The following is a 25,807-nucleotide window of genomic DNA, read 5'->3' on the forward strand; positions in this document are numbered from 1 at the left end:
GCCAGCACGCGATCACCAGGCCGAACACCCGTCTGCAGCAGACCGTGCGCCAGGGCCTCGCTGTTCTTGCGTATGTCAGCAAAGGCCCAGCGGACTGCCTGATGCTCAATGCGGAGAAAGTCCTTGTAGTACATCTTACGAGACTGGATGTTGACGTAGTAGCCGATCAGCTGATCCAGCACCGGTGTGCCACACGTGCCCTTCACCTCCGAGTAGGCAGGCATGTAGGGGCCTGAAGAGGCCGCGGTGGCGGCCCCGGGTGCCGACTTGGGGATGGTACCCGAGGAGGTCACGCCGTGGTTGAAGCGCGCGGCGGCGGCGGCGGCGCTTGCCGCTAGCGGACGAGCAATCCGGCGGAACATGGATGGAGTACTAGCCCCTGAAGGAGGTGAGATAGGTGACTAGGAGAAGGAAGACGCTAAGAGGGTGCGCTAGAGGTTTACAGACAGGGAGAGGGAGCCCATGATCCACCCCACTGACTACGCGCGTAAGTGCGGCTGCAACAGCTCCTATCCGTAGCCGTCGCGCGCGCACAAACACGCAAATGCTCCAAGGCGAAAGACGTACTAGAAGGAATCCTTGACGTGAAACTAAGGCCGAGCGCTCCCACACAGGGCAAGCCGTTTCTGGGAGATGAGGTTGGCCAATACTAAGTCGGTTGAGGGTGCGCTAGGTGAGCCGCGACAGACGAACGATGAGATGGGCGGAAGGGAGAACGACTTTGGCGTGTGCGGGTTTCTACACAGAGAAAAGCGAACCAATGCCGGGCGGACAAGGAAGGGGAGGGGACTGGATGGGTGGGCAGCGCTTGACTGCTGTAGCACACCCGCGCCATGCGGGCAGAGGAGGGAGTGGCAAAAAGAGAGGAGCGGGCAGAAATGTCGAAGCAGCAGTAGAGCGGAGGAGCCGCACAGGTGACAACAGGGAGCAGCAGCCAGATGGGCGGACGCGCGCACACGGTTGACCAAGCCAACATGATAAGTATAAACGATGCCTGCGCGTGCACTATCTATCGTCGTCAGACTCAGAAACCAAGAGAAAGATAAGCCGCATCCGCAGCACGCGAGGCGTAGGTGGGAGAACGGATAAAGGGAAAGAAAACATCGCACAGCTGCTCACGGCAAGCTGCGGCGATGGCATCTGGTATCACGCATCCACAGAGCGCAGGGAAAAGAGTACACGTAAATGACTGGTTGACTGGTGTTGCACATCTGCGGCGGCGAAAGAGGGAGGAGGACGAGAGAAAGACACACGTCGATAGGAACGACAACACAACAGCGATGACATCGAGCTGAAATGGCACAATGGGTGCGGCATGCGCCTCACGGCACGCATGGACCCCCTCTCCTCGGGGGGGGAGCAGAAAAAAAGGCTCGGTTAGGGAGCACATCAGCCTTCGGAGAACACTGCAGATAGGACAAAGCCCCAGCAGCGCAAGGAGGGGAGAGGGGACCGACAACACACACGCACGCACGCAGGCCATCCGCTATGCCGCCTCGGCGTCACTCGCGCTCTCGTCCTCTACTCGGACCCGGTCCGGATGATCTCGACCAGACTGTTCACCTGATTCTCCTTCAGGGCGTTGCGGCAGCTAGCAATCAACTGTGCGCGTGCCGGGCCAATGCGCACCATTCCCGCCTGCTGGATGCACGTGTTCACCTCCTTCAAGGCCAGCTTGAGCTCTTCGTAGTTGTTGATCCGCTTCGCATTCTCACAGAGCAGTTCCTGATCAACGTCGTACAGTGCCGCGTACGATTTCTTCATGGAGGCCATGTCACCCAGCAGCCGTGCGTCCTCGGCACGCCCGAGCAGCGTCTTCACGACGGTAGCTGCATCCGCCATGTCGGTCGTGAGTTTCATCCGCACCTCGTTGAACTCGTCCACCTTCGCGAAGATCGCGCGCAGCCGCGACAGCTCGAGAGGCATCTCGCACCGAACCGAGACCGGGTCCGCCTTCCCCTCAGCCCACCCACCCTTCAAGTCCTCCACGAAGGCATCGATAACCGCCCCACATGGCGCCAAGTGGTCAGACCACAGCGTAATGGTGTTGAAGGCCGCACCTGACGCAGCAGCGTTGCACACCTCGATACCAAAGCTGCTGCCGTCGCGGACATGAATGAGCTCCAAGTGAAGCACCGGGTCAGTCGGCGCGTTAGCGTCAAGCAGCGCGACATCCTCCGGTACGCAGAAGGAATCCCGCAGCCACCTCTCAATCACGTCGAGACGGAGCAACTCACGCCACTGCAGTAACACGCAGCCGTTGGGCCGTTGGTAGGTGACTGTCTCACCGTGCCGCTGACGCTGCTGCTCTGGAAGAATCGTGTAGAGTAGCTGGTACATCACGAAGCGGGGAACCCTGATGGTAACCTCGTGTATCTGGTAGTTATCGCCAAACGGTGGGCCTACAGCCACCGAGGCGCTGACGTTCAACGGAAGGTCGTCGGGGTGGGCAAAGCTGCACACGAGTGTGGAGCTGGGTTCCGCATGCGCAAAGGCTATGGTGTCCTGCTCTGCCGCGGTGGCCCATATCTCACACTGCAGGAGACAGCTATGCACGACAACGTCACCACGCTTCGCCGCTGGTCCCGTCACCTCGACACGCACTTCAACCTCCTTTGTCGCAAGGTTGGCGGAGCAGCAACAACGCACCTCCACCCCCAACTCTGGCATCGTCGTGTCCTGCGCCCCAGCAACCCGGCGAGCCAGCTGCTCTTCAAGACTGGCGAGCTGGGCGGCCAGCTGCTGCTTCTCCTGCACAAGCGCCTCCAACACCTGTAGCTGACGCACCTCAGCCGCCTCGTCTTTTCGCATCTCGAGCAGCGTCAATCCACGCACGGTGCCATCCACAGTGCAGATGACCGGCAGAGGCACGCCGTCCTGCCGATAGTCTTCCGAAAGAACCGCCGCCACGGCGCTGGAGTAGGTTTCGCGGAAGAGCACGATACCGCCTTTCTCCAACCCGCCGCCACGATCCGTGCGCACCTCCACCCGCCCGTTGCTCCACCCAATCACCAACTCGGCCACGCCGTCGCCGTCCACGTCACAGAAGGCGGCGGACACAGGCACAGACTTGCCCCTCACTCGCCACACGCGCTCGCCGCGCTCGTACATGCCGACGGTGCCATTCTCGAGCAAGTAGGCATACCGGCCAGCGCTGTCAGCGGCGGCAGCCTCCGTGTCTGGGATCCGTGACGGCTCCCACAGAGGTACGAGCTTCTGCACTCGATCCACCTCGTGCACCGTCGCGATCGCCTCCTCGCCATCGTACACGCGCACCTCAAAATCATCAGAGGCCACGAGCAGCGACAGGGGAGCAGATCCCGAATCCGGTACCGAGGTCCACGGCATGAGGGCCATGGCCGTCACCTGGTCCCCTGTCACTGTCCAGTACCGCTCGGCGCCGAAACGGTCGAAGCCGAATATGCTGCAGTTACCGCCAACAACGGCCAGCGGCGGCGCTTCTCCAGAGGTGCTACACGGCTTCATCACAGTGCCGCACACCACCGCCTGCACCCCATCCTCCACGTCCTTATAGAAGACCTGCTTGTTCTGCTCCGCATCGTACGCCAGTAGGCTCGTTGCGGCACCGAAAAGAAGCACATCATACGTGGCAGCGATATCGGTGCTCCAGGCGTCGTAGAGCTGGCCTGCTGCCAGTGCCGTCGGGGCCTTCCCGAAGTTCAGTGTCTGGATGACAGACTCATCTTCCAGCCTGAACGTGGCACCGACGCTCGCTTGTGCCTCTCCTCGTTTAGCGGAGCGCTTGGCTTTCGCGGTGTTGGTGTTGTTGTTGTGCAGAAGAACCCGCTGACCGCTGCTGCCGAAGGCGAGTGACACGGCCGAGGGTGGTGGACGTACGGCTAGTGTCTGTGCGCTTGCACTAGCCTCACGGGCAGCGGCACTGCGCAGAAATCGGCCTGCCGCGACGCGGTCCGGTAGAATCGAAGCACCGATGTTGAGCTCAAAGGCGGTGTCGAGCCGAATGTGGTTGCTCGTGTCTTTGACGGTCGACATCTCTTGAGGAAGAGAAATCCGGAGGGGGGAAAGGCCGTGAACTTGGCACCTGCAGCACTAAAAGCAAAGCAAAAGGCCAACAGGCGATCGGGAGAGGCGCTCCCTCTGTGTGGAGGGGGGAAAGAGAGACCGGTGTTTGATCGCTCACCTCACCGCTTGCCTCTCGTGCTTTCGCAGACTCCTCAAGGCGAACGCAAAGTGTAGGGGGGGGGGGGCGAGATAAACAGGAAGACTGTGAGGCACCGGAAGACGACTCTCAGTGATGCTTTCACACGCCTTCTATCGGGTTAGGGGAGCACACAAGCAAGTTCGCCTGTCAGCGCTCTCTCTCTTACTCACTCCTGTACAGGTAGCGGGTGAGACCTGTATCAGAGAGAGAAAAAGAGCACACCGGCAGTGCGTGGTGCTGTTATCGTGTCGGAAAGGAATGCAGTGCTCCGCTCTCCTTGCCCTTAAGTCTGTGTGCGTGTGTGTGCGGTGCCCTCTCTTGTGGCTCTGTGCCGTCCCCCCGTCCGCCCCAGTAAGACGAAGCCTCAGATCACCCGGAAGGCGCAATAACTTGTCTTTCTTTCTTCCGTCCTCTACGTCGATGATTTCCACCACCGTTTGCCGCACGCATAGCGCATGAGACGCGCAGAGATCGTGTAGCAGTGCGGCCGCCAACCGAAAGTCGGAAACTAAGTTGCGAGATATAAGAGAGCAGACATGGAACAACGACAGAGTTCTACGTCCGTGAGGAGAGCACGAATGTGGATGCGGCCAAAGAGGGAAGGTAAAAAAAGAGAGCGGTAAGAGAGAAAGAGAAAAGCACTTCGTGTCCTTCAGCCGGGTGTGCATGACGCTCCTCCCCCCCCCCCCCTCTCGCTACGGCTGCAGCAAGGATCATCGGATGTTGCCGTAATGAGCAAAGTACGCCCAGGGGGCCCATCGCCGTGCACAACACGCGTGACACACTGTGTGCGCTCCATGATGTGCGGCGGGGCGATACGGGTGTGCACCAGAGGAAAAGGAAGAAATTTCGTCAGCGAGAGCGCAGGCCTATCAGCTACATCAAGGAGCACGTAGAAGTACGGCAAGGCTGCACTACCGACGTTCTTTCCCCGACGCCGAGGCAGACTCCATCCTGGAGTCGACTGCGCGCCACAAGCCATACCACATTCACGTTCGCCATTCCTTCAGCGTTGACGGCGCGATAGGCTGCTTCGATGATTGTCGTTCTATTCTCTGTTTCATTTTACATGCTTGGGAGTGGCTTGCAGGTAAGGAGTGCGGAATACGAATACATGTTCAGACGGCGAGCTGGTGGTGAAGCAACGATGCAGAGAAATAAATAAAAAAAAGAAAGGAACACGCAGAGCAAGACGCGACGAAGACATAAACCGAAGAGGGGAGCAACAACCCAAAAGACGACACGCACGCACACGGCTGAGGGGAGGAGAGCACAGGATAGAGGCACACACCCGCTTAAAGAGAACCACACACGCACACACACAGATAGAAAGAAAGACGCGGGCACGCGCGCCAAGAAAACAAAAATGTGCATCGATGACATTCGGAGACCTGAGCAGCAGACGTCCGTCGACATCAGTGTGCTGCGGTCGATGCGGTGAGGGATTGGTGCCATAGTTTGTCCGTTGTTTGTGAGTACGTGTCTGCGCGTACGCTTTTCCTTTTGTAGAAGGGAGAGGGGGGAAATCGCCTTCTCTCGTGCGCCCTTGGGAACCTCCTCCCAGCTCTGCCGCCTCCCTCACTACACTTGGCCATGAATGAGTGACATCCTTTTTTACCTGGGTCGTTTCCCGTTTGTGTTTTGGTGTCGCTCTGTGCTTCATTGGCTGCTCCACACGTAGACGTCACCAGCGCCCCCACCACCCCCGACACCGCCCACACCAGAACACATGCGTAACGACGATATGCGGGGGGGGGGGGGCAAGAAAGGGCCAGGCGAGTGCGCGCCACCGCGTGGAAGCGCTCTAGCAGTTGCTGCTGCTTCTCTTTTGGGTGCGTTCGTCTGCGCAAAGAGAGCAACATGGGATCGTTAGCGAGAGAGCACGGGCAGGGGTAGGTAAAGGGAAGAGCAGGGGGGGGGCAAACGGGGCGGGGATGAGCGCAGGAACAGTACGAGGGAAGGCTGTCAGAGGAAAACCGGCAGCAACAAGAAAAATAATAATAGAATTCATGATAATAATAACAACACGAACACATTACACCGAGAGCTTCGACAACGACAGAGAGGGTGTGAGTGGCACGGTAAAGAAACGAGGAGGAGGAGCACGAAGATATGGCAAGAGAGGGAGAGAGAGTCGCGCCACGTGTAAAAGGGAAAGTCGGTCAGAGAAAGTCGTATCCCCGATGATCGCATTGCGAACGAAGTTGATGCAAAACGAAAACGGAAGACTATAAAAGCGCAGAAAAAAAATAGAAGCTGCGGGACTCAACGTCGCCAAGCGACACTGGAGAAAAACACCCACCAGTAAGATACGGCCGGAATTCGACGGCGCGAATGGACGGGCAGGGGGACCTGTTGAGAGTGAGGAGAGGGAGAAGAGGAGGCGGTAGCTGCAGAAAAAGAGAGGAGGCAGAACCAGAGAGATCACAAGAAGCTGCGAGAGCACGCATCTATTCGCTAACTGTCTTGCCTTCTCTTTTCCCTTTCCTGCCATTCACTCGCTCGTCATCCGGCTGACGAGGGGAAGGGGGTGACGCCCCAGTGCGTGGTATCCCAGGGTCCGGTGCTCTCACTCTGTGCGGAAGCCAGGCAGCCCCTCCCTCGTCTCTCCCCCTCCCCTGCCCCATGCCGAGCCACCCCTGATGGTGGCACGGTGACCCACCTGCCGCGTGGGGAGGTCAGAGCGATGTGCCGTCACGGATGCCGGCGTGCAGGCCCTGGATGGCGCTGCGGCAGAGCGACCTGCAGCAGTGCACAGGCTTGCGCCGCCCATGTGGTAGACGCAGCGTCAGCGTGACTGGAGCGCGTATCCCACCCCCGGCCGTCGCACAGCCTACTGGCGTGGGGAGCGGCTGTGAGGCGACCTGCGGGGCGGGGGTGGGTGGGCGGAGTTCGAGGCAGGGGGTGGTGCCCTCAGGTGACTGAGCCGGGCGCATTTGATGTATCGGGCGTGTCTCTCGCTCTGCTTCGCCCGACGCGGATGGGGGCCTGTGACGGGGGCGTTTTTTTCGGGGGAGGTCAGAGTGGCGCTTGGCTCCTATTCTAAGGCAGAGCAGTGGACACACGTTGAGCCGAAAAACAAAACGGGTCGTTTATGTTTCTCATCCTGACGTGCTCTCCGCTGCCAGCGTACCGACACAGCACACAAATGGCGTGTGAAAGGCCAAAGGAAAGAGAGGGAAGGAGGAGGAGGGGCGAAGTAAATAAATAAATATGAAGACTCGCTGCACCAGAGAGGGAGAACACAAAACAACAAAAAAAAACAGTAGACGGCGACAGGGAGGGGGAGGGGGAGAAAAGAGAGATGCGCTTCCAGTAGATTGCTGCGTGTATAGTCAATGCATAAACAAAAAACGAGGAGGAGGGGGAGAGAGTGAGGGAGGAGAGAGCTCCAGAAGAGGGTCAAGCCCTACGAACAACAAACAAAACAGAAAACGCCTTTATACTTAGACGGGAGGCGCGGAGGACCTAATATACCCACGTGTGTTCGTCGCACTGTGCACAAAGGAGGAGAGAGTACGCATCTTATAATAGAAACAAAGGGGGGAAGGGAGGCACAAGACAACACAGCGACAGAACAGGGGGAAGTTGCGGTGGAAAAAAAAAGCAGACAAACCTCGAACAGATGCGCAGCATCACACAAACACACACACAGAGAGAAAAACGCCTGTTCGGTGAAAAAAAAGCGCGTAAGCGGGGCGATGCTGGAGGTGGAGAAAACAAGTGAGGTGGAGCACATCTACACACAGAATCTACAGAGAAAGAGAGAGGGGGGACGAAAAAAAAGAGAAGCCCCTCCCCCTTGAATTCAGCTTCACACGGGGTCAGTTTAGGAGAGAGGGGAAAGAGGCCCAGTCGAGCACGTGGAATCTCTCCCCTTGATCTCTTTTTCGGGCCTCTCCATCTTCCTCTTCTTTTCCCCACCCGCCCACCCACCACCCCCTCACCGCCCACCCTCACACCGTCATCCGCCCGTAAAGGGTTCTCTACACGATAGAGCCGTAAGGGGAACAGAAACTCTCACCAGTGCGGTACAACCTGGTGCGCCGTAGCGGAATAAGGGGAGAAGGGGGAGGCTGTGGTGTACCAAAAGACCCAGATATAAAAGAAAAAAGGTAGCGTGGCTGGAGATGGAAGGACGTGATAAACCCTGGTAGGAACTAAAACAGCGTACCCACAGACAGGCGGCGCACCCACACGCACTGGCACGCAGTACACATGTCGAGAGACGGCAAGACAAGAAAACACGAAGCGCAGAAGAGAGAGAAAGCACCCCACACACAGAGGGAGGAGGTGGAGAGAACAGAGAGAGCCGCGCTACAGTCGAGAGTTAGGAGGAGAGCGATACAAGGCCGAGCCAGACAAAATGAGAGCGAAGTGGAGGGCAGAGACAATCACCACGACAGCAGTGAAGCCAACAAAAGGAAACCAACAACAAAGCTCCGCTCCACCGTCCACTCTTTTCTACTCCGCAGGCTTCGACACAGCAGAGGCGGGGAAAAGGAAAGGGCGAAAGACACAGAAGAGGAGGTCAGCGCACGGAAGAGAGGTTGAGGGAGGGGGAAGGTTCACAGCGAAGCGCGTGCTGGGGAGAGAGAACAAGTGCTAGTGAACTGCCTGTATGCTAGAACTTATCTCGAACGTTAAGCGTGCGTATATGCGTGTTCCACACACATCAGTGCCAGTGGCGGTGAAAGAAATGCGGCAGCACACATCTTGGCCTCGACAATGATCAACTAGGGAGCCGGAATTGAAGGAAGAGGAGGGCAGACGGAGAGGAGAGCAATCGGTAAAATGAGAGAAAGAATCGAAGACACGGTTATGTGAGGCGGGGGGGGGAGGGCACACATGCAAACACACAAACACACACAAAGGACAACAAGCACGAAGAAAAGAGGAACAGGAGAAGGCACGGATTGACGTGTCGTGAGCCGTATTGTTGTTGTGTTTTCCCCTTTCCTCCCACTTCACGAAAAGGGAGGACGCGCGCGCGCGTTTTTTTGTGCTTGTGTGTGTGTGTGTGTGTGTGTGTGTGGTGTGTTTGCGGTGGAGAAATGTATTCAAGTCCGACAAGAAAAAAGGGGTGTGAGCGACAGAAGCCACCGAAGCACACACAGAAATAATAAGAAGTGACCCGTACTCAAGAACGGCGAACCACGATGCATAATGTACGTTCGATGTGACAGCCCCAATCGAGAGAAACCACGGCACAAGTACTATGAAACGTTGTGTGAAAAGGGTCGATCGCACGACCATGACTGTTGATCGCTGCTCCATCTTTTTCGATTCCTCTCATCATTCTTTCTTTTTGGAGGAGGGGGCTTGTTGTTGTCGGCTGGTTGGTTGGTGTTTCGATTCGCGTTTTTCCCGTTGTGTGTCTTTCCTTTTGACTTCTCTCAAGAGGCGCCGCGTATAAAAAGGCGTGAAATGCCTTTGAAGAGAAATATCCCACGCCGCCCACTGTTTTGGGTTCATTGTGCTGGGAGAAGAGAGGGAAAGGTGAGAGAAAGGCAGAGGGGGCAGCTGGTCCTCTCTCTCACAGCTTCGTCCTCTCTTGGCGTGGGACACGCAAGTTCCACTGGTGTGCTGTGTGGAGTTGGGGGCAAGCTGAAGAAGGGCGAGACGTGATCGAATAGAATGGGCGAAAAAAAAAAGAAACAAACAAACGGCAGCAGGTTGTAGCACCGCCTGAACAATACACGCACAACGAAAAAGAAGAATTTCAGCGCCGTGCACAGGGAAACCCCCAGTGACGCTTGATCTCTCCCTCTTGTCCACCTTGATGGTCCTCCCTGCCTTCTCATCCTCCCACCCGCTCTCGGGCGCCCTAACTTCTTCGTTTGGAGTGCACATGTGTGCGTCTACGCGGGAGAGAGCAAGAGGAGGGAGGGTCACCGCATACCGGTCAGCGTGGAAGGAGGAGAAAAGAGTCCCACCAAGAAATGCGAAAGATACCTCAAGAGCGGGAGAAGGGGGGCAGACAGAAGAGGCGAAAGGCGTGAAAGCAAAAATGCGACTGCGCAGTTATTCTTTGCCCTTTTCCCTTCCCCTATTGTGTTATACGTACACCAACACAGGTGGAGGGGGAGAGAAGGGGAGAGTGGGAGGGGGGGAAGGGTGCCGACGCCCGCCGCGCCTCTGACAAAAGAAGCACACTATCAAAGTGCTAAGGCCCGCAGCTGTCGCCAATGATCTCCCGATAATGAAATCCAGAAAAGGGAAAGACAACTACGTCCTATTAGGGAGGAGGGGCGATGCTGAGCTTTGCGCAACCAAGTCGAGAAGGGAAGAGACACAACACAGCAAAAGAAGCGAATCTACAAGCAGCAGAGGCGGGAGGGAGGGAGGCGAGAGAGGGAGGGTGCAGAAAAAGGAAGATGATGAAGGGGAGAGCACACACGTACAGGCGTGACGTGCACACGCAGATAAAATGGCAGCGGTGGATATACACACATGTGCATGTATATATGGAAGATGCAAGGAAAGCAAGAGGGAAACATGTACACAAACACACTTGAAGACACACACACACAAGAAAGACATGCAAAGCACAACAAAAAAGAGGCGACCATACATCGCAGCACGCAACTGTGGCAGAGAGTCACCGAGCACACTCCTTCACACCCACACGCGCACATACATAAATCCACTTCCATGGGTCATGAAAGGGCAGCGTGAGCAGCAATGTAGCATCGGCAGCTTCAGGCTGAAGTACACCAACCACAGGAAAGAACGAAAGAAGAACGCTCCGTTCCCTCTACCTTTAGGATACGCGCAGCTTTTCGCAATGCCATACATCGCCACCACCGGTGTTCCACCAAAGGACGATCCGCACCTCAGCCCTTTAAAGGGAAAAAGCAAAACGCACACGTGCACATAACGGTAGGGAGCCACTCCAGTGAACGCCTCAAATGAACAATGGCGAGATGATGAAAAGAGTGAGGAAAACTGCACATCGGAGAGTGGTGAACATGGATAGCACCACGCAGCCGAGTGAACAGCACGCGACAACTAGGGTACGCAGCCTCTCACAGCGACACCTATACGTGCGCATATGCGCACGTACGACGCTGGCTACACCTTGTGATCGTCTTTCAGTGCGTGGCCAGTCGCCCGTGCCGCCATCGCTTGGCGCTTCTTTCCTGAGGACGTTCTGTTCGGTGTAGTGCGGCTCGACTGGTTGACAACGCCCGAGACACGGTAGATCGACGAGCCTGCCGGTCGAAGATCAGCACGCTGTTTGCTGGGAGAGGAGGTGCCGAGGTTGGTGCGGTAGTGAACAGGTGTATTGAGAGCGCGTGTCATCGGGCTCGGGTTCGATCGCCTCTTCGACGAAGACTCCACAGCCGCGGCGCTGCCCGCCATCAACGCTCGGTGGCGTGGCGATTTCTCTTTGTGCGGCTGCGCAGGCGGTTGCAGCCGCTGCGCCGGCTCCGGTGGCGACTTCCTCCGCCCCCGCGCACCGCTGCCACCACTACCCTCTTGGCCCACCACCACTAGCGAATCACCCTGCCCCGGGGTCGCCATAGGGGCACCCTCGCGCGTGCGGTGTAGCTGCCCTCCACTTGGCAAAGCCTCCGGCAACGCCATAGGTGACCTGTGACGGCTGTCCATCGACGCACCTTCGCTGAGTGGGGACGACCCCGAAAAAGGGACGCCTGCATCCCTGGTCGCCGCCGCGTTTTTGGAGCTTGGCGTCTCGCTTTTAGAAGAAAGGTTGCTGCTCGTAGTACCGCCCGCCTCGTGATCGCCCGTCTCGTCCTCGAGTGAGTACCGATACCCACCGAGGCGGCGGCTGCTCGAACCTTTCGTCATATCGTCGCTGCCTTTCGCCTTCGCAAGGGCCGCGGTGTCTAAAAGAATGGACCGAGGAGGCTTGCCAAGATGCGGGTTCGGCTGCGCCAGCTCCTTTGCCTTCAGCGGCGGGTGTGCGGCGACGGGCTTGTGAGCAGCGCTCTCCTTCCGCTCACCGGCAGCCTTGGCCAGCGCTGCGGATGCTGTGGCGGCCGTTGGAGCGCCTTGTCCTAGGAGCCAAGGGTGCTGACGCAGTTGCGAGGCCGTCCACCGATCCTTGATGTTAGTTTTGGTGCACATACGAATAAAGTCCTTCGCGCCTTCGGAGGCGCATGCCGGAATCTGATCCTCGATCTTGGAACTGATGATGGCGAACATCACCGCCATCTGGTTGTCGAGGTTCGCGAATGGCGGCTTGCCAGTGAGCATCTGGATGACGCAGCACCCCACTGACCATACATCTGCCTCGAACGAGTATCCAGAGCAGGCAATCATCTCGGGTGACATGAAGCTTGGAGTGCCTTGCACGGACCGCGTGATGAGGGTGTCCGCCAACTCCTTACTCTGCCCAAAGTCGCCCAGCTTGAGCTGGTCGTCCTCTGTGAGGAAGAGGTTATCACCCTTCAAGTCACGATGAAGGATGTGCGAGACGTGCAGGTACTCGAGCCCCTCTAGCAGCTGGGCTGTGTAGTCGCGTGTCTTCTTCTCGGAGAGACCGCCGACGCTCTCCAGCTTACTGCCCACAGTACCACCCCCTACAAACTCCATGAAAATGCGAAGGGAGTTGTTCTCGCGCACAGCGCCGAGATAAGTCACAACGTGAGGATGGTGCAGTCGACGCATGACACGAATCTCCGACTCAAGAGCGGCCAACTGCTTCTCTACGTCCTTTGTGAAGTCGTGTGGCACAATAATCTCCTTCACGGCAATGATGTTGCTGCTGTCCAGGTCCTGGGCTCTATAGACATCCCCGAAGGTGCCACGTCCGACACGTTCCAGCAGCTTGACACTCTGCACGCGTGGCCGCTGGTCAATGGAGTTGCTCAGAGGACTGCCGCCATCCGTACCCTGGCCCACAGAAGAGTTGTCCGCGGTGAGCTGCAATCCCCCGTCACAGAGCCGCGCCGCCGAGGCACTTGGCGCGCTCAGTGCTGCTGTGGATGCAGCGGTATGCGAGCCTCGACCTGTGTTTGACCGCGCAGCAGATGAGGAAGGGGATATAACGACCACGGGCAGGTCCCTCTGCGGGACAGCAGCCGCTATGCGAGGCTCTGCCGCTATCCCCACTGCCACATCCGCGGCGGCGCTGTCGCGTACCTGGTGGTGTGCGTTGACGCTGGCACCGTTGTATGGATCAATCCCGCCGGACCCGAAGATGCTACCAAAGCTGTTCGACTCCCTATGCGGAGGTGGGACGTTGGGCTTGCGGAAACGGCTCGCCCATCCAGTGGCGGCGTATTTATTCTCAGTTAGACCGGTGAGGCTGCAACTCGGTACACTCTCCGAGATGGCTGTGTAGGACATGCTATGACTTGAGCCCTCCGTTTCTGCAGAGTTCGACGACGCGTCGGAGTCGCACGCGTAGAAAGAGGGGTCATCGCTGTAGCTGAGGAAACTCTCCTCCACCTCGCGACTGCTACCGCTGGGAAAGCTGCGGCGCATACGCGCACGGATCTCGTGCCCCACCCGTGATGCGCGGCTACGGCTCATGGAGCTGCTTACTTTGCCACCGTGCCGTAAGCGTCGATGGTCAAAGAACGACGATGTCGAATCCTCCGTCTGCTCCTCCATAGCAACACTGCACAACTCACTGCGTACCTCGCTCACGGAGGCCTCACTCGGGATGCTAGCCGTGTTGAAGCGTGAAGGCAGATGAGGCGGCCGGGTGTTCTCACCACTGTCTAGCGGTACCAGCTGCATCACGCACGCCAACGGATTCTTGAGCGACCGGACGATACGCCGGGAGGCGGTACAGCCACGAGAGATGGAGACGCTGGCCTCTGTGGGGAGGTCAATGTCGACCCCGCCCGGCCGCGCGTAGCCTACATTTTTGCGAGAGTGCATATTCACTGGCCCGAATGGCCTGTACACTGGCTTTTGAAAACCGGTGAACAAGACACCGCAGCCTCACGCCCACAAAGAGAGAGCCAGCGAAGGCGGGAGAAAGAAAAAGGGGTAAGACGAGCACGTCCCCGACACAGGCCCCCACAACAAGCACACACACACACACGAACCGGCACGTATGGATGCACAGCCAGCCACCCGCGTGAGTCAGTGTGGTGGGTGTGTGACTGAAGCAGCCCCCGGCACGTTTGTTTCTCGTGCCTCTCTCCTTTTTGAGGTACTCTCTCGTCTAGTCAACAAGAGAGAGAGGCACAGCTGACTGGAGAAGCAGAACGGACACGAGAAGCACGAAAACGGCGACAAGGAGGTCCCCCAAAAGGGAAGAGGAGAGAGGGTCGGAAAAAGTAAAGTCGAGGAGAACTGAAAGGAGAAGTGTCACAGATGGTAATGGAACGCGCTTGAGGCAATCGAGAGAGCGCCGGGGGAGTCCCGTAAAATCCGAAACAAAAAACAGGGAGAAAAGGCGCACACATACAAAGGGCGAGGGAGAGATGCGGTATTTTCCGTGGTACTAGATAGCACGGAAAAGTGTCGTAGAGGAAAAAAGCCCGACTAAAGTGAATAGAACACAACCGTCCTAGGGAAAGCGAAATGGAAGGAGAGGAAGAAAGAGAAGGAGGGGGAGGGGGAGGGGGGAGGCAAAATGCGCCTCGCGACCCAGCCCACCGGGGTGTTGCCGCCCCGCCACAGAAGAGGAAGAAAACACACACACACGCGCGTGCAGCAAAAGACAAACATACGACACGGCAACAGAAAAGAGAGCGGCGGCAGCAGTGAATGAGGATGAACACACAACACTTAAAAAAAAGCTAGAAGAAGAGAGGGTCGACAGAGAGAAATCGAGAGGAGGAGAGACAATCAAGTCGAACAGAGGGAAGGAGGGAGGGGTGCAAAATGGGGGGAGGGGGGCGGAAGGAATCAAGAAGACTAAAACAAAAAAAGCGGGAGGAGAGGCAAGCACAGGAAAGGATGAGGAAAGAGAGAAGAGGGGAGAAGACAGAGATACGCAAGCTACGCCGTCGTATTAGTTGACGTAGGTGATACACCTGGGATGGAAAGGGGTGCTTGCGTATGTCACTTCCTCTCGCTGCTCGCCTGCTCCTTGGCCTAAACACACACACGAAAAAAAAATAAAAAGCGAGACAAATAAAAGACAGAGGGAGAGAGGGGGGTAGGGAAATGAGAGGCGAACAACGTAGGAGGGAGAGAGACAAGACCTCGGAGAAAACGAAGATAGTCAAAATATAGAAGACAGCGAACCGAGATAAAACGTGTGCGGAACCGGCGCAATCGAGGAGGAAGACGAAGGCGCTCCGGAGGAGAGACTGGGGAAGGCGGGGATGAACACAACCACGTGCATGCACACCAGGCCGAAGTGAAAGGCGAGGTGTGAAAGGACGGAAGACCACCAAGCAGATGCGACTCTATCAGTTTTTGACCCACAGAGAGAGAGAGATGCCTGTTTATGTGTTTGTAATTTACCCCCGCATGCAAGTGCGAGAAGTCGATGCGCACACGCACAGAGTCAGCGCTTAATAATCTCTACTGCACTCTCTGTGCTCTACTTTGGCACACCCGTCCTCCCCTCTCGCTTTCAGCTTGTGTGTTCGCCGCGCCTGTCCGTGCTTTGCTCCTCCTGCCGTTTCGCGTCGACGCCTTTGGAAGACTGCTTCAAGACAAACAAGAAAAAAAGAAAAACAAAATACACAGAATGTGCACACCGGCACGTCCAAGAGGCAGAGGTGGAAGAGACAGGAAAAAAAACGGTGCGCAATCACGCACGCACGCACACACACACACAACGATCCCAAAGGAGCGAGAAATAAACTATAAAACAGAGGGAGTTGCGAGCACCAAAACAAAGAAACAGGGACCAAATATGTACCGCAATTTGCGCTCTCTCTCTATCCCGAAGTTTTTTTTTAGTGTTTTGTGGAACACGTTGTGCACGACGTTTGTATGTGTCGCCGTGGCACTGCGCTGCTACGTCAAGGTGGCGCACGGCCACTTCAGCGCACAAGCCGACGGAAACACCGCAGAGCTTACCCTGGCCCCTTCCCCCCCCCCTCGCACAGCCCTTTCAGTACGAGAGAAAGAACAGAAATAGAAGAACGAGGTTGGAAAGGAGGCTTGAGGTGGTCTTCGTGTTTCCTTGGCGCTTGAGCGATATCCCCCCTGCTGCTGATTTCTTCACGCTTTTCCTTTTCGTTTTGTGCTCGCACCACCCCGTATCCAGGCCTGACGGTCTCTCCTCTACTACGAGGCAACGGAAAGGGGAGAGAGAGTCCACCTCGGTGAGAGAATCACGAGGTGCTGAAGTCCGAGAGAGAAGCAAGACAGGACAAAGAACAGAGAAAAGGAGGTGGGGAGAGAAAAAAAAAAAGATGGGCTCCTCCTACTCTTCTTGGAGGAAGTGCAAAGTGCCGAGACCGTCCGCCTCTCCTTTGTCTTACCTTTCGCTCACTTTTTTTTTCAGCTAAAGGAGAAAACAGTTGTGTGGCACTGATCCAAGTACCACGCAACTCCTCTTACGTGGATTCAGACAGATAAAAGGAGGTAGAGAACAAAATGGATGTACAGCGCGAGAGAGTGAGCACACACACACATATATATATATATATATGTGTGTGTGTGTGTGTGATTGGTTAGGGTAGGTTAGTGGAAGGGGACGGCCAAGAAAAAGAAGACGCACTAGCGCTCCCCTCTCCCTTCTCGCCGTTTGAGAGTCACTTGAACCTCTTTTCGTTTTTTTTATATACAGTGTAACGGTGGCCGAAAAAAAAAAACGAGAAAACAACAACAGAAATGCCGAAGCGTCTTTGACGATGGTGGGGCTCGGTAGTACGCGAACAGAGAGGTGAGCGCCACGCCTGTGTATGGAGAAGAGGTCGGAGATCCCGGTGACAAAAGGTAAAGCCACAGGGATAAGATTCCTTTCGTGCTTTTCGTCGTTTGCGAACTTCCCCGTTTGATCCCTTTCGTAGTTGTTTGCGGCAGGCACTCACGAATATGCGAGGTTATGGGAAAATTGTGAGCTGGAAAGCGGGAGGGAGGGAAGGTCAGATGCGCACGCACACACACGCACACACCAATGTCATGTACCCTATTCCTCCTTCAAAACAAGTTCCCTAGCACACACGCACACACACACAAATAGCGCGCGTTACCACCTTCGCTCCTGCGGAACTGCACGAGCACTCGTAAGGGATGTGGATCGTCAAACCACACGATACGTATCAGTCCCGTGGGTTGTGTGAAAAAAAGGGGTGAGGGAAAAGGAGAGACGGAAGATGGGGAAGGGGGAGGGGGGCGACATTGATGGGCGAGGTAAAAGCACCGCGAGGAGATGTGGAGAGAGGAGATGGGTAAAGATGTAGCTGACAAAAACCCGCCACTTTTACAGGCAGCATCTGCTTCTTCAGTGCCTCTTCATCCCAGCGGACCCCTGCACCCAAGAGGTACAACAAATGAGAAGAGACTGCGGGTGAACGGCCACTGAGGGGCAGTGTGTCCGCTCCTGCGGTAGCTACGGTCAGACAACCAATCAAGGAGAGGAAATGTGGCCTCACCTCCTGAGAGAAGACAACCCGGCCCTCTGAGGACCTTCCTTGTACACTCGCGTGCCTCAGGTTGTTTCTTTCCTCTATATAGAATGCAACGTGTGGGCTAAGCCAGCATCGACTCGTGCCCCAGCACAGTTAAGATTGCCGCGCAACAAAATCAAGCACGCCTGAAAGGGAGAGTTCAGCCCTTTCTGTACATGAGCGGATATCCCCCAGCAGCGTAAGATGAATAACATGATCGTACACACACCTTCATTCCGGTGACTGTCCTCTCTAGACTTCGCGCATGTACGTCCAGTGTTAACTAAGTTTTCAATCGGCTCAACGTGTGTCCACTGCTCTGCCTTAGAATAGGAGCCAAGCGCCACTCTGACCTCCCCCGAAAAAACGCCCCCGTCACAGGCCCCCATCCGCGTCGGGCGAAGCAGAGCGAGAGACACGCCCGATACATCAAATGCGCCCGGCTCAGTCACCTGAGGGCACCACCCCCTGCCTCGAACTCCGCCCACCCACCCCCGCCCCGCAGGTCGCCTCACAGCCGCTCCCCACGCCAGTAGGCTGTGCGACGGCCGGGGGTGGGATACGCGCTCCAGTCACGCTGACGCTGCGTCTACCACATGGGCGGCGCAAGCCTGTGCACTGCCGCAGGTCGCTCTGCCGCAGCGCCATCCAGGGCCTGCACGCCGGCATCCGTGGCAGCACATCGCTCTGACCTCCCCACGCGGCAGGTGGCTCACCGTGCCACCATCAGGGGTGGCTCGGCATGGGGCAGGGGAGGGGGAGAGACGGAGGAGGGGCTGCCTGGCTTCCGCACAGAGTGAGAGCACCGGACCCTGGGATACCACGCACTGGGGCGTCACCCCCTTCCCCTCGTCAGCCGGATGACGAGCGAGTGAATGGCAGGAAAGGGAAAAAGAAGGTCCCAGACACATTCCAGTAAGGCTGCACGGCCGCTTCCGCTGGCGATGTGTCCGTGAAAAGGTGTGAAGAGTGAGAGGAAGAAGGAGAAAAAAATAGGAATATCCACCCCCCCCGTGTGACTCGCTGACTTGCATACGCTTCCCTTCACCTGGTGCACGTATGTCTAGCAGCTGCCTGCGGTGCATGCTACAATTGCGTTTCACATCTCCCCTACAGGTGATGAATCTGTGCGGCAGTGCAGATGCCTGACTCCAGCACTGCTCCAGCCACGGCATCATTGAAGGTTGGAGGACCGCACACGACAACCGCCTGCGCAGGAGGGATCTCTATACCCTTGAAAGACTCCGCCGTGAGACGCCCTCCACACAGCACATGCGAAGCGAAGGATGTGGACTCCACTGATACATCCTGCGGTGACGCGCGGGAGAAGAGAAGGACAATACGTAGCGTGTGCTTCTGACTCGGCAGCGCCTTTGAGTAGCGGTTGGCAAGTCGGCGCAGCTCTTCCGCCAAGATAAGATCTTCTGATGTTCGGACGGAGCAGACGAGGGTGACGCTGGACAACTGTGTCTCGAGCGCGTTGGAGGAGATGGAGTAAAGAGGTACAATACCGGTTCCGCCAGCAATCAGCACCACGTGCCGCTCCTCCGGGACAGCGCCTTGCACAGCGGCATCGGTGTTGAGCTGCCAGGAAGGAGGAAGAGGCCCGTCAAAGAAGACCTCACAGCCTTCTTTTAGGCCGAAGAAGTACCCAGACGTTCGGCCATTGGGGTAGTGCTTCATACAAATCGTGAAGCTCGTCACCCCCGTCTTGAATGGAGTGTAGAAGCGGCTCTCTTCCTTATACAGATTGCTGTAGAGTCTGATGTGTCCGCCAGGAATCATGTCGAGTGGATTGGGACATGAAAAGGTGAAGTAGTGGATGGTGGCGGTCGAGTTCACGGGTACCATCTCCAAAATGCGAGTGGACTGAACCTCGGTTCCCGCAGGGGGGATGACAGCGGATTTTGCCTCAACCGCCACAGCTGGTCGTAGCGGAGACCTCACATCCGCCGCCCCCTCCACGGGGCCCAGGTAGAACTGCCTCACCATCTTCTTCGCCAGAGGGCCGTGAATGCGCATAAAAGTGTCGCCGCACTCGCGACCGTTGCTGTTCGTCAGCACGCGTAGGCCACCAGGGTGCTTGTCGCGCATTGGTGTCACGTCGTAGGCATCGCTGAAAAGAATAAGAATAATTCGGTTCGGATCCTCGCTGAGAGCCTTCGTGATGTCGGCCATACGCAAATGTGCAGGGACGAGAGCAGCAGTTGGTGTCTCGTCAGCAGCGGCAGACGTACTCTCGGGTGGCGCTAGCTCACCAATCAAGAAAGCAGGCAGCTTCCTCACTGCTGTCGCACTGTGCATGCTAAAGAAGGCGTCTGTCACATCTTTGCCGTTGTTGCGCCGCAGCACGGACTTGCCACCAGGGTGAGAAGCGAGAAAAGTGGTCACATCGTAGACCCTGTCGCGAATGATCACCAACGTGCGGTCTGGGTTTACGGAAATCAGCTGCTGCACCTCGGCCATCGTGAAGGACTTGCGGCGCGGGTGCTGCTTCTGTGGAAGCGCACGCTTGCTTGGCTCCTCTCCCGGCACCGTCATAGAGACCTGCTCCGTCGACGTCGGCGGCGTGGTAGGAGTTACCGTCGCCTCCATCTCCTCCGCCTCCGGGGCTGCCGCGTTGGAGGAAGGAGGTTCGGTGTGATGCTCTGTGTCGACGTGGGCCTGCCGCTCCTCCTCGTGCGCAGGTGAGGAGATTATACCCCTTGCGTACTTTGAGCCCATGAGTTATAACAAGAACGAAAAGCACCTGAGATAGGGAGAAAGCAGATTTGCGCTCGCACTGATCGCAACGGTGCCTTCGAGGGCGTGGTTACGCTCGCAATGCACGTGAATGATGAAAATAAAACTAAACACGCACGAAAAAGGCGCACCAGCACGTGGGCGTGCGGAAAGAGATCGCGGCCGCCCTGAGTACTGTGGGCGCGCGTGATGAGCTCGCTTTCCTCTAGCCGCTTTTGTGGGTGCGGCGTAAATGGAAAAGCAGCGCAGTCAGAGTTACAGACACAGTGAAGCAAGGCGTTGCAGTTTCCCAAACGAGCATAGAGAAAAGGCGAAGAGAAGCAGTGGTCACCTGCACCCCCGGAGCCATGGGCCACTGGGCACCTGCGAAGCTTTGCCTCTTGAGGTCGACGAGCATGTCAATGGTGACCGTAGACATCGCAAACGAAAGATGGGACGCACTTTGTGCAGCTGTGCTTACACCTGAATCTCAAGCTCTCCGCCCCCCGACCACGCTATCGTCGAGTAGTCTCCGCTACGTCATGATGCCCACCATGTGCTTCGCCAGTGGGCGTGCCATCCATGCCGTGCGTGCGATGTGCGGTCGTTTACCTCATAATGTCAAGAACGGCCAACACATACAGAAAACAAAACGGAACGCATTATTCGAGTTACCAATGGGGAGTGAAAAAAAACCCTTCTGTCAAGCATCGTCGCAGCGGCCAGCGCCTTGCTCTCCTCTCCCGTTCCCAGGCTGCTTAGCACGCACAGCGGAGTGCGTCTGCGCGCGTGTATGCGCGTCGATCACCCACAACAGGGATGTTGTGGGCAGGAGAACGCAAATGAGGGTGCAAGACCTCTGTCAGTGCCCGTGATGAAACAGAGAGAGAGGGCAATCCCTTTCCTCCCTCCATCACACGCACACACGTGCAAGCGCGCGCACACACACAAGCCCCCCTAGCTTCTGCGCTACGGGGAGAGGTGGCGAGCAAGAAAGCGCGCAACCTCATTAAGAAAAGCAGGCGCAAACGAAGTACACTCGCGGCACACGTACTCCCGCCACGACGCACTTGTGGTCCCGGGAGGCTCAAGCGAGGCGCTTTGTGTTCTTCTTAAACTTCTTTGCCTTTTCAAACTTGCCGTTGGATGCTGTAGCGAGGTTTCGCGCAGCTGCCGAAAGGTGCTTCACCTCCTCCTGCGCCTGCATCAGGTGCTCGGAGCGGCGCTTGTTGTGCTCCTCCTTCTTCTTCTGCTTTTCTAGGCGAGCCTGCTTCGCGCGGCGGTCATCCAGAAACGGGTCGCCGCCATCCTCGGCAGGCATATACCCAGGCTTCACCTCACGCAGCCAGTCGTACTTGTCGCGGTCCTCGCGAGCACGCTTGCCCCACTTGTCCTTCCACACCTGGCGATCCTCGTCAAAGACGCGGTTCGCCTTCTTGCGGTGAATGTCGATACCCTTCTTGAGCGCAAACTTCTGCCACGCGGTGAGCGGCTTCGGCTTTGGCGGCGCCTTCTCGCGAGGCAGCTGCATCACCGGCTGCGGCAGCTGTACTAAGGTCGTCGCACTCTCGTATTTGGTCTTCTTTACCTCCGTCGGTAAATCGACAAACTCGCCGAGGAGGGCCTTGAGTGCGTTTGTGCAAGAACTCATGAGATCCTCCTCGCGGCGCATTGGCCCACTCACGGTGGACACATCCGTCACCGTCAAGAGACCGACATCTACCTGATACTCGCTCATGGCGTCTGTCTTGCGGTATGGGAGGCGAGGCGGACACTGCGCCAGCGCGGGTACATAAACGTTTTGATAGTAAGGTTTTTTTGTGGCGTGTGAGGGGACAAGAAGCGAGAAAGAGACAGGGGGGTAGGACGCGGCTAAGTTGCGGGATAAAAGACAGAGAGGAGGCCGCACATTTCTCGTGAAGGAAAGCGGGTTGTTATGGACATAGCTACACCTTATCGAGATTCAAGTCAAAGGTACGGATACTGAGGGAGGCAACGCAAAACGTGCACAGGTACGACGAGAGACGAAGCGCGACTCCTGCAACGTTGCACAAAGAGCCCACCTCGTCTTACCTGCTACTTATCCTCTTTCCATAAACAATTCGAGTTGGCGCAGCATGCACGAACACAAAGTGCACACTCAGTGATGGTACCGTGCGTGCATCTTTGTGCGTACAGTTGCCTATTCCGCATCCTACCGGGTCCATAAGTATGCGGGCTTTCCGACTTACTTAGCGTGGAGAGGAACAGCAAAGGAGCCAACACGTACCACAACGCTGAGAAAGCGAAAAAGAAATGAGAGCGCTGCCGCCCTTAGAACAAAGAAGAGATGACCTCACACAAGTGTTTGATGCTGTTGCCGCGACAGTGATGTGCGCACGACCTCCTCGGAGAAGTGGCGGCGATGCTGCCTGCCAACGGTTCGTGAAGAAGAGAGGAAAGAAGGGAATGCAGCCGCCTCACTATGCCGATGGAAGCGCACAAGACAGCAGTTTCAAAGGCTACAAGTCTTCGAAGGGCACAAGGTCACCGCGGTCATCCTCCCCCCTCTCCTCGTCGCGCAGCATCTTCACGCGCGCCATGCCCTTCTCCGTTTCGTCCGGCGCAATCAGCACGGCACGGTCAGCGCCGATACGATCCGCGTAACTAAAGGTCTGAGCAACCTTCTTGGAGTCCATAATGACGTCGGCACTGCGGCCCTTGTCACGCAGCTGCTTCAATACCTTCAGGGCGGTGCCTCGCTGAGACTCGTTGAACGGGATCACCACATCATCCACCTTATGCGGCAGCGAGTTGATCAGCTTCTTCTTCTTCAGCAGTTCAATGATGACACAGTCGCCAAAGCCGAACCCGACGCACGAGACAGGCTGCGGGCTGCCGTACAGAGTAAAGAGGTTGTCGTAGCGGCCGCCTCCGCAGATCGCGCGGAATTCACCACTGCGGTCAAACGCTTCGAAAACGATCCCGGTGTAGTAGGCGAGTCCACGCACAACACTCGCATCGAACTGGATCCAGTCGCCGTACCCGTACATCCGCATCTGCGAGAAGAACTCCGCGACCTCAGAGAGGGCGCCGTTCTTGTCAAAGAGGTCCTTGTCGAAGTCGTCGACAGACCTGAGACTAAGTGTCCTGATGATGTCATCCGCCTGCTGGCCATCCAGGCCCAGGTCCCTTAACTCCGCGCGGATTTGCTCCTCGGGCAGTTTCTCCATCTTGTCGACGATCACGCACACTGGAGCAAAGAGAGAGTCCGGCACGCCAGCGCTGACGAGTGCACACTGCAGCAGCTTGCGCGAGTTCACCTTCACACCAACGTCCTGCGCGGTGAGGCCGAGCGACTCCATCGCCGCACACGCGGCGCACACGAGCTCCACCTCTGCGGCCACGCTCTTCACGCCGACGATATCCATATTCCACTGGTAGTGCTCACGGCGACGACCGCGGGAGATGGCCTCGTAGCGCCAGCACTGCGGAATGGAGTACCATTTGGCGGGCAGAAGCAGGGAACGGCCCTTGGCGAGCTGCAGACGCACCAACGACGGCGTCATCTCCGGCCGCAGTGTGACACGGTGGCCACCCTTCGTCACAAAGTTGAACATTTGTTCTGTAATCTCCTCTCCCGCTTTGCGGATGTAGAGCTCCTCCGACTCTAGAACTGGGGCGTCGTACTCCTCGAAGCCGAATTTGCGGGCCGTTTCGTGGAAGACGCCGAAGAGATGCCTGCGCACGCGCATGTCCTCGGGAGGGAAGTCCCGGCAGCCCTGCACGGGCTCTTTCTCGATCATGTTTGCCTGGCTCTTTTTCTTGGGCTTCTTCGACACTACCCCCTCCGGCTGCAGCAGCGCCTCCTTCTCAGCGAGTTTCACCTTCAGGTCGTTGATTTCTGCGAGAAGCGCGGCATTGGGCGAGGCTGTCGAGGACATTCTGACGCTCACCCACTTAGGCAGCTGGCGGTAGAAACGTTTCGTTGTTGATGTGTCTTGGTGTGAAACTGCGGTTGCAAACCCCCCCCATACATTGAATACGCCGACGCAATACCCGCATGGACACACACACACAGACACAGACCGGGGGAGAGACGAAAAGGGGAGGGTAAAGTCGGGCGGGAAAGTCGTGAGAAAGATGTATGCATGAAGTTCGTGCGACTGACACACGCGGGGAGGAGGAGGAGGAGGAGGTGATGGAAGGGCCGGGCGACAGCGTCGACACGGCGCGGAGCACATGAAAAAAGAGACACGCCTCTCTAGGCACGCAGATGCAGTCGGCAGAAATGTGAGCCGAGAGCGTTGAGGCTGCGTTGGCAATTGTTTGGCATCCCTTTGTATTACCAGAATGGCTCCCTCTGTCAGTAGGATGGGAAGCCGATCAAACTTCGCCATCGTCCTCACATTTCTGCCAGTGCTGCAGCACTCGCTGCGGTTGCGCGTCGCTGAGTAGGTGTGTCGAGGGAGGAATAGAAAGGGGGAGCGATACCCTCTTCACACCCACAGACACGCACTAAATAAGACCTTTCCAGTTTGCACATTGGGCGGTGCTCGTCCAGGGTAGCCCCTTCGGCTTCTGCGCACGGAGTGCGAAGTTGGATCACATTTGGTGGAAGCGCAGAAGTGATGCAAATCCCTTCACGAACCCTCACGTCGTCTGCGCAGGAATTCCATGTGCAGCAGCTGATAGGAACACGCATTCAGCTTTCGGATAGGGGTCGCTGGAACGCCGGTGTACATGGTGTAGGGCGACAGCGTCACCTCGGGGGGCACCCACGTTCGAGCCAGCAGCCACACACCATCTGGAAGGTGCGCTCCAGTAGACACCACGCACTGTGCATCAAGTCTAACCATGTCCCCAATTTCTGCCGCTTCGCAAACCACCTGCTCTCCCACGTACACAAACGACCCGATGTGGACACACGGCTCAGCGCGTGCGGAGGCCTGCTTCACACAGACGCGAACTGGCGGACGCAAGACTGCGCCGGCGCACACAACAGAGTAGGCGCCGATCGAAAAGGCGGCCATACCAGTATGAACAACGGCCCCGCAATCAACATAGGCTCCCGCAGCGACACAGCTACTGCCCCCATGATCGGCGTACGAGTTCGTTAGCCCCGAGCCTGTGACTCTTTGGACTTCCCTGGGGCCAGATGTAACACAGCCACTCGTGTGCTCTGCGATCAACGGGTTCAGTGCCCCAGAAGTCATCAGCGGGGGCACGAGCTTCGCATTTCCACTTTTCGGATGCATCTTCCTTCTCTATGTGTGAAAGGGAACAAAAAAGAAGAAACAAAGACCAAGGCAGGAAGATATTCAGAGGTCGGGGAAGCAGTAGGGACAGACCCCGGGAAGCACAGATGGATTCCCCCTGTGGCGTTCCAAAGCAAGTAAAGTCACCTTCGTCGCGAAATCAT

At 57.0% G+C, this 25,807-nt stretch overlaps 6 protein-coding genes across 6 annotated transcripts in view; all 6 read right to left on the minus strand.

Moving 5' to 3' along the window:
- The window catches only part of LMXM_29_0580 (conserved hypothetical protein), a gene marked incomplete at both ends in the record, with an annotated part of 1,440 nt that extends 1,216 nt beyond the window's left edge, over positions 1–224 (minus strand). Inside the window, one exon of the mRNA XM_003877156.1 lies at positions 1–224. This exon is cut by the window's left edge and continues 1,216 nt beyond it. Within this exon, the coding sequence (XP_003877205.1) occupies positions 1–224 (224 nt within the window).
- Positions 225–1,521: 1,297 nt separating this feature from the next.
- Positions 1,522–3,486, minus strand: LMXM_29_0590 (conserved hypothetical protein; the record flags this gene model as incomplete). The annotated part of the gene is made up of 1 exon (XM_003877157.1): positions 1,522–3,486. The coding sequence occupies one exon, from the start codon at positions 3,484–3,486 to the stop codon at positions 1,522–1,524; it is 1,965 nt and encodes a 654-aa protein (XP_003877206.1).
- Positions 3,487–11,257: 7,771 nt separating this feature from the next.
- Positions 11,258–14,041, minus strand: LMXM_29_0600 (putative protein kinase; the record flags this gene model as incomplete). The annotated part of the gene is made up of 1 exon (XM_003877158.1): positions 11,258–14,041. The coding sequence occupies one exon, from the start codon at positions 14,039–14,041 to the stop codon at positions 11,258–11,260; it is 2,784 nt and encodes a 927-aa protein (XP_003877207.1).
- Positions 14,042–18,795: 4,754 nt separating this feature from the next.
- On the minus strand, positions 18,796–20,409 carry LMXM_29_0610 (putative nitrate reductase; the record flags this gene model as incomplete). Its single annotated transcript, XM_003877159.1, has 1 exon — positions 18,796–20,409. One exon carries the CDS (start codon positions 20,407–20,409, stop codon positions 18,796–18,798), a length of 1,614 nt encoding a protein of 537 aa, XP_003877208.1.
- Positions 20,410–21,493: 1,084 nt separating this feature from the next.
- On the minus strand, positions 21,494–22,144 carry LMXM_29_0620 (ribosome biogenesis regulatory protein (RRS1),putative; the record flags this gene model as incomplete). Its single annotated transcript, XM_003877160.1, has 1 exon — positions 21,494–22,144. The coding sequence occupies one exon, from the start codon at positions 22,142–22,144 to the stop codon at positions 21,494–21,496; it is 651 nt and encodes a 216-aa protein (XP_003877209.1).
- Positions 22,145–22,907: 763 nt separating this feature from the next.
- Positions 22,908–24,329, minus strand: LMXM_29_0630 (putative histidyl-tRNA synthetase; the record flags this gene model as incomplete). The annotated part of the gene is made up of 1 exon (XM_003877161.1): positions 22,908–24,329. One exon carries the CDS (start codon positions 24,327–24,329, stop codon positions 22,908–22,910), a length of 1,422 nt encoding a protein of 473 aa, XP_003877210.1.
- Between the last annotated feature and the right edge of the window lie 1,478 nt (positions 24,330–25,807).

Source organism: Leishmania mexicana, chromosome 29, assembly GCF_000234665.1.
Source record: "Leishmania mexicana MHOM/GT/2001/U1103 complete genome, chromosome 29".
Taxonomy (NCBI): Eukaryota; Euglenozoa; class Kinetoplastea; order Trypanosomatida; family Trypanosomatidae; genus Leishmania; species Leishmania mexicana.